Below are 12,118 nucleotides of genomic sequence, written 5' to 3'. Positions count from 1 at the left end.
TTGCGGTCAAATCACCGGCGTATTTTTTCAGCTCGGTTTTCAAACGGTCCAATAACGATGAATAACATGTACCTGTAATATTTTTACCCTTTTCCCGATAGTCGATCAGGATTATCCCTTGCGAATCTCAAAAAAACATTCGCCATAACCTTTCCGGCCAATGGAATGGTCTTCGCCTTTTTTGGTGCAGATTCTCCCTTGGTAACCCATTGTTTAGATTGTTATTTGGTCTCAGGAGCATAGTAATGTATTCATGTTTCATCCACAGTGACGAAACAATGCATAAAGTTCTGTAGATTCTTCCTGAACAGCTGCAAACAATCCTTGCAACACTTCACACCATTCCGTTTTTGGTCAAGCGTGAGCAATCGCGGAACCCATCTTGTGGATTGCTTTCTCATGTCCAAATGTTTATGCAAAATATTATGTACCCGTTAATTCGAGATGCCCACAGCACTAGCAATCTCATGCATCTTAACTCTTCTGTGGTGGTGGTGGCTGTTGGGATGTTTAAGGGGGACTAAACTCTTCTGTCATCCATCACCATATCATGGATTTTATCAGCGATTTCTGGAGTCGTAACCCCCACACGGCGTCCAGAACGTTCAGCATCACTTGTGCCCATATGGCCACTCCGAAACCTATAACTGTTCTAATCGAAAGTGCAGAGTCACCGTAATGTTTATCAATCTTCTCTTTAGTCTCCTGAGGCGTTTTGGCTTTCGTAAAGTAATGTTTAATCACCACACGAAATTCTTTTTCGTCCATTTTTTGACAATCACTCGACTCCCTTGATTCACACGAATGCAAAACACAAATAAACATACCAATATGGCTGAAACTTGGTGTGCGGTCTTTCCAAAGATACTACTAACTAAACATGACCTCGATACGCACTGGTGGTGCCATCTCTCGGACTTTGCACAGACTTTTCAAACGCCCATCGTATATTGCGTGCGCAATGCCTTGGCCGCTAGTACTGGGGCGCTCAGAGCGCTTTAGGGGAAACGCCGAGCACTGGAGGCGAAGTGCCATTCTTAAGTGAAGCCTACACTCACATATTTTGTAAATATTAAGTGGGACCTCTAAAAGCCTACATTTGCATGGCCACCATTCAAAAAGGTCTACTGTCCATCTCCTTTCGTTAGTATTTAAAAAGAATTCCTCCGAAAATGCAGCTATTTATTTTCGCCTGGATTGTTAACCATTGGTAACTTTCAGAGAAGCGTCACGAGTGGCGAATTTTAAGTAAAACCTAAACAATTCTGTGGTTGCCATGTCAAAATTTGCTTCTTTTGCCAAAATGCAACGGAGTTTACACTGTCTCACCTCACTAACAAATTGAGCACACACAGTTGTGACAGCATTCTGAAACTCCGGTTTATTAAGTGAGGCCAGCAACGAATGAGAAAGCCCATCGACGGTACAAAAAAAACGTGTAATATCTTCACGCATGTTGCTACAAAACCCATAGCTTTTCTCGTTTTAGCAGCTATCCATGGCCCTTAAAACTTACATTCTTTCACCAAAAATGTCTGTAGTTGTTGGAATAAGACGGTAGGCAATGAAGTTTTGCTAACGATGTGATAATGCTATCATTTGACAAATCTCATTTCGATATCTGAAATCATTTATGAAATATGAGGAATGTTTTGGGTATTTTGCTCTGGCTTTATAGCTGGCGGGGCGCGATCGCAAATGAGTGTGCTACATGCGATCAGTTTTCTCGAGATTGATGACAGTTGGACACCTCCACCCAAGTCTAAAGAAAAACTCCGTATGTTAGCTAAATTTCATAAGCAACGACATATTATGTAATATACAGCAAAGGCAAAATCGTATCGACCTCGATTTTTCATTGCGCACTTTTCCAGATATCGCACAGTGTCTCACATAAATATCATAATAGCTACGACCATTAACGAAACAATGTGCAGATCACCATGAACCTGACATACGAAGTGTGACAATAAAGTAATGACACTGATTTTCTTAAGATGTGGCATCCCTGCAGGCTTCCGTAGGCACAATATCTTTGACTTTGGTCTATAAGCTGCTTCTAGTCCAAGTCGCACATCTATGCAACTGATCAGTGGTGAGCTGTGCTGTAATGAGTTAACACTTGTTTGTGTCTCTCGTCATGAAAGTGGAACCGTATAATATTGCGCAACGGTATGCCATTTCCGTTTGCGTTAAATTGGGTGAAAACGCGACGACAACGTACGGTAAACTTCAGAAGGCTTTTAGAGAGGTTATGCTAAGAACTCAAGCTGTTCGTTGACATAAAATGTTTAGTGAAGGCAGAACGAATGTTGAAGATGAAGTGAGAAATTCATTCCAAGGGAATTGTTCATAAAGAGTAGGTGCCTCCTGGACAAACAGTTAACCAATATTACTACAAAGAAATTTTAGAAAGACTTCATAAAAGAGTTCTTTGTGTCCGTGCGAACATTGCTGATAATTGGATTCTGCATCACGATAATGCGCCATCCCATACCGCTCTGTCAGTACAGCAATTTTTAACCTCAAAACCTTATTCACCAGATATCGCTCCGCGCGACTTTTTTATATTTCCAAGAGTCAAAACGGTGATCAAGGGACACCATTTTCAAACAACACAAGATGTCCAAAAAGCTGTGACGAGAGTCTTGGAGGATATTACAGAAAATGAGTTCCAAAAATGTTACCATCGTTGGCAGAAGCTCTGGAAAAAGTGTGTGCAATCAGAAGGGAACCACTTTGAAGGAGACAACACTAAACTTGAGTAAAACGGTAAGCAACTTTTTTTTCCACGTCAGTCTCATTACTCTACTGTCGCACCTCGTATAAAGCTATAAGTGAAACAAAAATTATTTTTCTTACCAAAACGTTTCTGTAAACTAGTTTGAGAAAGATTGCAGGGTGCGCGCCACGGTTCTGTCATCGCTGATTGGCTGAAAGTTGGAAAACACTTATCGGCCTCCCCTTTCGAGCAAACGAATGCGGTTTGGACGAAAAGTTGTCACTGCGCATGGACCACCGTATCCGGCGCGAGCTATACGTGAGAATACGTTCAGTATGAAGGACGAGCGATACTCACTGCAGCTCATGATGGTGTAGTCAGGCGCGTAGCCGTCCTCGCAGGCGCAGGTGCCGTTGCTGGCGCAGCGCACGTGCTGATGGTCGCCGTCCACGGCCAAATAGCACGAGCCCTCCACGTCTCCCGTGCACTTGTCGTTCAGACCTGAAACATCGCACCGTACTGCTCTGTAGCCGCAGCACAGCTCTCATACCTTTCAAGTGGTTCAAAATGACACTTAAGACTATGTAATGTCAACAAGCCAGCAGGTTATAATGGATTTCTAATTATTCGTTGAATACGGATCGAAATTAGCGCCCAGATCATTGAGCCGTGTGTCGGCTCTCAACATATATCGCGCTGTAAAGATCGTTCTGAGTCCTTCGATTCCATCGTTAATTGACTGTTTCATATTTATCATTATGCTCCGCACGATTCTGTTGAGATTCCCCTCTGGCGGCGTGTTTGGTCTTATCGATCTTCGAGTCGTTGCTTCCTGTTAGTCTTGTGTAAGGGAATAAGATCTTTGGGGGGATGGACGGTTGGTTGCCTAGCGGTGACGAGTCGGTCGGTCGTTTTTAAAATCGGGGATGAGAGAATGTCGTATCTAACAATTCCCTCCATATACATTTATGAAATTATAATCTTTGTAAAGAGCAGACAAAAATTATTTGTGGAAAATCATTTTAACCACACGTACAACACAAGAAATAAAAATAATTTTATGTTACCCACACACCATTTGAAATTATATTCACGAACTCCACAGTATATGGGGATGACAATATATGGTAATCATTTTTTGGGGAAATGCAAGTAGTGTATCTCGAATACTGAAACTGCAAAAGAAAATTATAAGATACATGTGTAGTGCACAACAAACAGAATCTTGTCGCCCATTATTTCGGAACCTGCAAATCCTAACAGTTCCCTCCATATACATTTATGAAATTATAATCTTTGTACACAGCAGACAAAAATTATTTGAGGAAAATCATTTCAACCACACGTACAACACAAGAAATAAAAATAATTTTATGTTACCCACACACCATTTGAAATTATATGCACGAACTCCACAGTATATGGGGATGACAATATATAACAAGCTAATGGGCAAAAATATATTTAATATGAAGCCAGAGAGTCTAAAAATAAGGCTACAGCAGATTCTGTGGGATAAATGTTACTATTCAGTAGAAGAATTCATAGAGGATGACATGATAATTTGAGCAAGGGGTAATTAACTGTTAGTCTTTTATTGTATGTGTGACAAAATTGTATTATTATGATACCATTTGTTAAAATCAGTTGTTGTAATTAATTGTTAGTTTTTTATCGTATGTGTATTTTTATACTGTATTATTGTTATGGTACCATTTGTTAAAATCAGGTGTTGTATGTACATGGTAAAACTTTACCAAAATTTTGAATTGTCTCCTGTACCTAAATCAAATGATTTAGAGTATGTACGTTATGAGACTAATAAACCACAATTCACAATACGATGAGACCGCGGCGTGGCGTGGCGGTGGAGAGTTGGCTGTTATTCCGGGAAGCCGCGTGGTCTATCCTGGCGGTGCGAGACGAGTGGGCCGAGTTGACGGGACAAGGCTGTAAGCTCTTGCTGTGAGCACCCGGGGGCCACGGCTGTGGTTCCGAGTCACTACACAGTGGGAGCGGCAACGGATGTCTTTAAATTTTCCGTCTGAAGGCGGGAATGATGGACAAGTAACTCGCCTAACCTGAGGAGTGGTATTTCGCCGCCGTGGGTGCAGAGAAGACGAGGGCTCCGGTGACAGAGCGCGTGGCTGCGTGACTGTGCCTAGTTGGGTACGCTGGCGACGAGTACACGGTCGGGTGTGAGGAACCTTTGAAGCGGAGTTCACCTGTTGTTTCTCTGATAAACTGCAAGTTAAGTTGGTTAAAGGTTTACATGTTAATTGAAGAATTTTGGTTTATGCAACCAGAGTCTTTTCTGCCTTGTGGCCTCGTGCGTTCGGGTTTGCTGTCCCTGTCGCCGGTGTATTTGTAGACAGTGATCTTTTCCGCTTCTTATTAGTATTGCCCGGTAGGAAGTGTATTTTTGAGCAATCATTATTGTTTTAGATTACATTTGTTCTGCCTTGTGGCCTCCTGCGTTCGGATTTCCTGTCCCTGTTGCCGCTGTAATTATAGACCGTGATCTTTTGGGTTCTTAATATTACTGCCTGAGAGGAAGTGTATTTTTGGGCAGGGATTATGGTTCGTGATTTGATTCCTCCTCCTCCCCTGGCCTCGCGTGAGGTCGATTTGGGGGGTGAATGCGAGGCGTTGTGGGTCTGTTAGTCCGCTTCTAGCCTGAGCATACTTCGGGAAACAATTGTGGCCGCCCTTACACCCGGTCGGTTAATTATTTCTATCCCAGGACATTTTGGTGGCAAGACATGGTATTCAAGTTGTTAGTTATTGTAAAATGTTAAATGGTTGTATTTTACTCTGCTTGTTTTTGGCCACTGTTTAAAAAGGCTACGGTTGTCTTTCATGGGTGGGTTTTTAAAATTACGTGGCTTTAAAATTGTTAGTTATTGTAAAAGGTGAATGACTGCATCTTTACTTTGATTGTTTTAATCTACTTGGCATCCTTTGAAAATGCTAGTTCTGCCTCCCTGTTAGCGAGCCCTTGTAATTTAATATCTTGTTGTGCCAAAGTTTAAAAGAAGTTGGCCCCCTACATGTTCGGTAGCGAAACTGTATGCAAATTGTTGGTTTTTGTTTCATTACTTGGAAAGTTTTAATTTTGTTATTAAATGCTTTATCAAAGTCTGTTTTAAGTAAAATGGCTTGGCTATTAACGGCAAAGTAAAGTTTTTAATTTCATTACTTGGAAAATTTTGATTTGTTATCAAATGTTTTATCAAAGTCGGTTTTAAGTAAAATGGCTTCGCCGTTAACTGTAAAGTAAATTGTTTTGAAAAGGCACTCATGCCTACTAGCTTTTTGGATCTGTTCCTGGTCGAGTGATAAAGAAATGACTTTTAATGGTTGAAGTAACCAATAAAGAAATTGTAAATTGCAACTCGACAGTAACCAACTAATTTTGGCCCAGTTTCCCAACTGGGGGTTTTCCTTGGTTAATCGTAACACCCGTCTCAATCATATTTATCGAGAATGTACTGCAGAACGAACAGTCGCAAGAAGTTGGGAAGGATCGCAGATCACTTTCGGTTACAAAAAGGGTGGAAGATCGGATGCTCAGCATTACTTCATCTGACAAAAATTACGTAGATACTCCTATGTACTGCAGAATTGGCCACTTGATGTCGTCTGAGTAATAAAGCCTTCAGGGACATTTCCACCGTTCTAAGGCCGCCCAAGTCGGCCAGATGGAGCTAATGTACTGGCAGACAAGGACAGTGGAACATTGTGGAGGTTGGTTGTAAAGTCTCGTGCTGAATCAGGGGAGCGGGGGGGGGGGGGGGGGGAGGAATCACTCTGAGTTCCAAAATGCTACCAACAGTATAGTTAGCACAATGACTCTGCATAAGGAGTTAAAAGGAATGGGGTATATTGGTCGAACGACTCCTCATAAACCACACATTTCAGTAGTCAGTGTTGAGCGACACATGTGGTGGTAAAACCAGCGACGCCACTGGATATTGAATGGGCATAAGCAAGTGATCTCGATTGATGAATCACGCTCTACATTGTGGAAGGGTTTGTGTTTGACAAATGCCTGGAGAACACCACCTGCCACCACGTTTATTGGCAACAGCGAAGTACAGAGGTGATAGTGTTACTGTGTGGAGGTGTTTTTCGTGGCCAGGTTGTTACCTTTCACTGCGTGTAAGAGAACGCTAAATTCGGAGGGGTACGGACAGATTTTACAGCGTTGTGAACCGCGAACCTTAAAAGAACAGTTCAGAGACGATGAATGTCTGTCTAAGCATGGTAAGCACCATGTCATATGCAAGATGTGAGCCAATGGTCTGTGCACAGTAGTATTTCTGAAATGGACTTCCTACCTAATCTCGCGACCTGAAACAAGTGGACTACCGATTCCGCTCCAGACCCCAGCGTCGAAGATCACTACCTCAACTCATTTCGGCCCGTGAGGAAGAATGGGCTGCCATTCCCCCACAGACTTTCAGACGCCTCATTGAAAACGTTCCCAGCAGACTTGAAGTAGTTATAATGGTGAATGGTCGATACATCCCACATTAGTGTCCAGAATAGTTGTCTTCATACAGCCGATCAAGTAGTGTATAGCACAATAATGCTGTCGTCAAACTGTTGGAGAATCCTGAACCAAAATCTTCGTTCAACATTAACGTTCCTGGAGGAAAAGAATCGTCACGGCTTGTTTTAATGATACGCGTCTTGCAAACAAAAGCTGCAAGTGGATAGCTAGAATCTGTCTTCTTACCTTTATGTGAAGCCTTTGATGCTGTATCACGTCTTCCAAGATTCTATCAAACAGAGTACAACGCAGTAACATGATTTATTATTTATTTGTCAAGTTGCAAATAATTTTTGAAAGTGACTGGTAGGTGTACGTACACTAAGGTCATAAAAGTCATGGGATGGCGATATGTACATATATAGATGACGGTCGTATCGCATACACAGGGTGTAATAGGGCAGTATATAGGCGAAACTGTCATCTTTACTCGGGTGATTCATGTGAAAAGCTCTCCGGCGTGTTTATGGGCACACGACGGGCATAACAAACTCTGAACACGGAATGGTAGTTGGAGCTGGACGCATGGGACATTCTGTTTCAGAAATCGTTAGCACATTCAGATAGATAGGGTCAAAAGTGTCCCGAGAATACCAAGTTTCAGGCGTTATCTCCCACCACGGAAACAAAGTGGCCGATGGCCTCTACTTAACAAGAGAGAGTAGCTGCCTTTTGCGTAGAACTGTCTGTGCTAACAGACAAGTAACACTGCGAGAAATAACCCCAGAAATCAGTGTGGGACGTACGACAAACGTATCCGTTAGGACAGTGCTGCGAAATTTGGTGTTAGTAGGCCATGGCTGCAGATGACAGACGTGGGTACCTTTGCTAAGAGCACGACACCGCCTGAGCTGTTTTTACATGGAGTGGACTCGGTCCTCCGTTCCATCTCAACCGATCATTTGCTGGAAAAGATTATGTTCGGCTACTTGGAGACCATTTGCAGCCATTTATGGACTTCACTTCATAAACTACGATGGTTTTTTTTATGGATGACAGTGCACCACGTCACCAGTCCACAATTGTTCGCGATTTGTTTGAAGAACATCCTGGACAATTCGAAGGAATGATCTGGCCGCCCAGACTCCCATCATGACTCCTCTCTAACATTTATAGGACGCAATCGAGAGGTCAGTTCATCCACAAAATCCTGCATCGGCAATACTTTCGTAGTAATGGGCAGCTGTAGAGGCAACGTGGCTCAGCTTTTCTGTAGGGGGCTTCCAACGAATTGTTGAATCTATGCCACGTCGAGTTGCTGCATCCCTCCGTGTAAAAGTAGATCCGACACGACATTAGGAGGTATTCCTTGCCTTTGTCACTTCAATGTAGTTTTATTCATATTATCCTTTCGCGCGGGGGACAGAAAATAGGGCCGGCCGCTGTGGCCGAACGGTTCTTGGCGCTTCAGTCGCGAACCGCGCTGCTACTACGGTCGCAGGTTCGAATCCTGCCTCGGGTGTTGATGTGTGTCAAGTCCTTAGGTTAGTTAGGTTTAAATAGTTCTAAGTCTAGAGGACTGATGACCTCAGATGTTAAGTCCCATATTGCTTAGAGCCATTAGAGCCACAAAAATTTGGGGTGTTAATTATTTGTAAAATGAGCTTGGTAGATATTAATAAACTAAGACATGTTGATCCCTCCACTTTTTTCCTTGCATCAGTTGTTCGTTCATCACACAAGCTGTATTCTTTCTAAATTACAGAACGACCATAAAGGACTTAAAGCCCTGAAATTTCTCTATATGTGACTACACCAATGAAACGCAATTGAAACACTAAACTCGATACGACCTTGCAGTGACGAAGTGATGCGCTTCAACATAATCCATAATCTTATCAACAGACATAACTGATTTCAAATGGTTCAAATGGCTCTGTACACTATGGGACTTAACTTCTTAGGTCATCAGTCCCCTAGCACTTAGAACTACTTAAACCTAACTAACCTAAGGACATCACAAACATCCATGTCCGAGGCAGGATTCGAATCTGCGACCGTAGCGGTCGCACGGTTCCAGACTGTAGCGCCTAGAACCGCTCGGCCAGTCCGTCCGGCATAACTGATTAAATCGTGTGTTTGCACATTTGGTGGGAGGATAAAGCCAATTTAGGTAACGGTCAGTATTAAGAAAACTCTCACCTACTTCAGATGAAGATCTACAGAAGGATGGATTATGTTTTATTTACTGATTTATTTTCTTGAATCATCCGTCTTCTGACTGCTTTCATGCGGCTCGCCACGAATTCTCGTATGCCAACCTTTTATCACCTCAAAATAGTACTTGCAATTACTTCCTGGATGTCTTTGTCTCCATCTTCTTCTACCGTTTTTACCCTAGAGCTCCCTGTAGTGTCACGGAAGTTAACCCCTGAAGCCTTGACAGATGTGTTACCATTCTACCACATCCCCTTGACAGTGTTCTCCTGGCCGATTCTGCAGGGAACCTCCATTTTTCCGTACATTATCAGTCCATCTAATTCTCAGTCTTGGTCTGTAGGAGCACCCTCAAATGCTTCGATTATCTTCTGTTCCGGTTTTCCCACAGTCCAAGTTTCACTACCATACAGTGCTGTGCTCTAAACGTACATTCTCAGAAATTTCTTCCTCAGAGTAGAGCCCGTGACTGATACTAGTAGAGTTGCATTTTTTCCCAGTGCTGGTTTACCTTTTGTGTCCTCCTTGCTTTGTCCATCACGGGTCATTTTGCTGTCTAGGTTGCATAATTTCTTAACTTCGCCCACTTTGTGGTTTCAAATTCTTCACGCTGTTCTCATTTCTGCTACTGTTCATTACTTTCTTCTTTCTACACTTTACTCTCAGTCCGTTTTCTGCAGTCATTAGACTGTAATTTTTCTTTTTTTTCCAGCGAGGGAGCCAATGAAACTTATCATAGATATCCTTTCACCTTGAATATTAATCGCACTCTCGAACCTTCCTTTTATTTCTGTCATTGCTTCTTCGATGTACAGATTGAACAGTAAGGGTGAAAGACTACATCCCTTTCCTACACCAGTTTTAATCCGAGCACTTCGTTCCGGGTTTTCAGTCTTATTGTTCCCTCCTGGTCCATGCACATACTGCATATTGTCCGTCTTTTCCTATAGCTCACCCCTATTTTTCTCAGAATTTCGAATATCTTGCACGATTTCACGTTGTCAAGGAGTTACCGTGTGCTAACTCATGAAACAAATCCTGACTTGAAATTAAATCTCCACTGTATGGCAGAATATCCATACTTACCAAGTTTTCAAAGGAGAGCGCCCTACAAATCTTCCGTCGTCTCTTCCCTGATGTAAGTTTTAGCGTCGGCGGTCTTTGGAGGGGCTGTAGTAGCCTATCTGCCGCGACTCTCAGAAATCAGTGTCTTAGGAAGAGCGTGGCAGAAACTGTACTGAATCTTTTCTTAGCAGAAAAAGTTCGAGAATGGTCTCGAAGGTTCTTTTAGAAAATCTGAAAAGCTAATAAAATGACTTCATTTTAAAATAGGCGCTTAGTTTCGGCTCGGCTGTTGAGATTCTCAACCGAAGGTGATGTTTAAAGAGTCTTCTCTCGCTTGCACACAAAGTAAGGAAGGAACAGCCTCTAACCTGCTGCTACGTCGCAATGCTCCCATTCCTTGCAGGTTGCTAGTGCAGGAATAACTACACTCATGCTCATAAATTAAGAATAATTGCAGAATGTGGTGCCACACAACGTGGCACTACACAAAACTGGCGCTAATAGCATAGTAACATAGGGAACACACACGACACCGATCTGTAAGTCCACGGTATTGATGATAAGTTGAGAAAACCGTTCCGAAACACATGTGCTATAAAGCGCCACTGTTTACTGCGCATGTACCCCGACTTCAATATGGGATGTGATCACCATGCACACGTACATAGGCCGCACAAGGGGTTGGCATACACTACATCAGGTGGTCGAGCAGCTGTTGACGTATACCCTCCCATTCTTGCACCAGTGCCTGCCGGAGTTCTTGAAGTGTCCTAGCGGTTTGAAGACGTGCAGCGATACGTCGACCGAGAGCATCCCAGACGTGCTCGATGGGGTTTAGGTCTGGATAACAGGCAGGCCACTCCATTCGCCTGATATCTTCTGTTTCGAGATACTCCTCCACGATGTCAGCACGCTGGGGCCGTGCGTTATCATAAATCTCTTCATCAGAGAGTAGCATCCTTGAATATTTGCCAGAGGAAATAAGGGAAGAAGACACACACACACACATACACGCAGCTTACTCACGCAGGCTCTTGGTGCAGGTGTAGTTCTGGGGGTTGTAGTGGTTGCCGAGCATGCAGAGGCAGCGTTCCGTCGTGTCGTTGCCGAGCAGCTTCCTCTGGCAGATGGCCTTGCTGCCCAGCACGCTCTGGCACTCCGTCGTGTCTCGGCATGGCGCTCCGTACACCTCGCTTCCTGTAACACAAACAAAAGGAACGCCTTGTTCTCCAAGCAGTTACAAATCACCTTTCATTAGCCAACGAACTTATGCGTCATTACGACTCACGAAATTATCAAAGACGCAAGACCTATCGGAAACCAGTGCCTGTATAGGCTCAGGTGACAAACGTCACTGCGAGATGTACATTACAAATGACGGTAGCGTCGCATACACAAGGTATAAAAGGGTAGTGCATTGGCGGAGCTGTCATACGAGTGTACTCAGGGCAGCCACGTGAAAAGGATTTCGACGTGATTATGGTCGCACGACGAAAATTAACAGATTTTAAACGCCGAATGTTAGTTCGAGTTAGAATCATGAGACATTCCATTTCTAGAATCGTTATGGAATTCAATATTCCGAGATACACAGTGTCAAGTGTGTGCCGAGAATACTA

At 43.2% G+C, this 12,118-nt stretch overlaps 1 protein-coding gene across 2 annotated transcripts in view; it reads right to left on the bottom strand.

Annotated features, from left to right (window-relative positions):
• LOC126267885 (tenascin-like) overlaps nt 1-12,118 on the bottom strand; it is a 156,208-nt gene that overhangs the window by 67,076 nt on the left and 77,014 nt on the right. For both annotated transcript variants that reach the window (XM_049973198.1, XM_049973205.1), the window contains 2 exons: nt 11,526-11,696; nt 3,080-3,223 (listed from right to left, as the gene is read on the bottom strand). In XM_049973198.1, the coding sequence (XP_049829155.1) occupies nt 3,080-3,223; nt 11,526-11,696 (315 nt within the window). The remainder of the gene's footprint in view (nt 1-3,079; nt 3,224-11,525; nt 11,697-12,118) is intronic.

The sequence above is a fragment of the Schistocerca gregaria genome, chromosome 1 (genome assembly GCF_023897955.1).
Source record: "Schistocerca gregaria isolate iqSchGreg1 chromosome 1, iqSchGreg1.2, whole genome shotgun sequence".
Lineage (NCBI taxonomy): Eukaryota > Metazoa > Arthropoda > Insecta > Orthoptera > Acrididae > Schistocerca > Schistocerca gregaria.
This window is presented reverse-complemented; position numbering and strand designations above follow the sequence as displayed.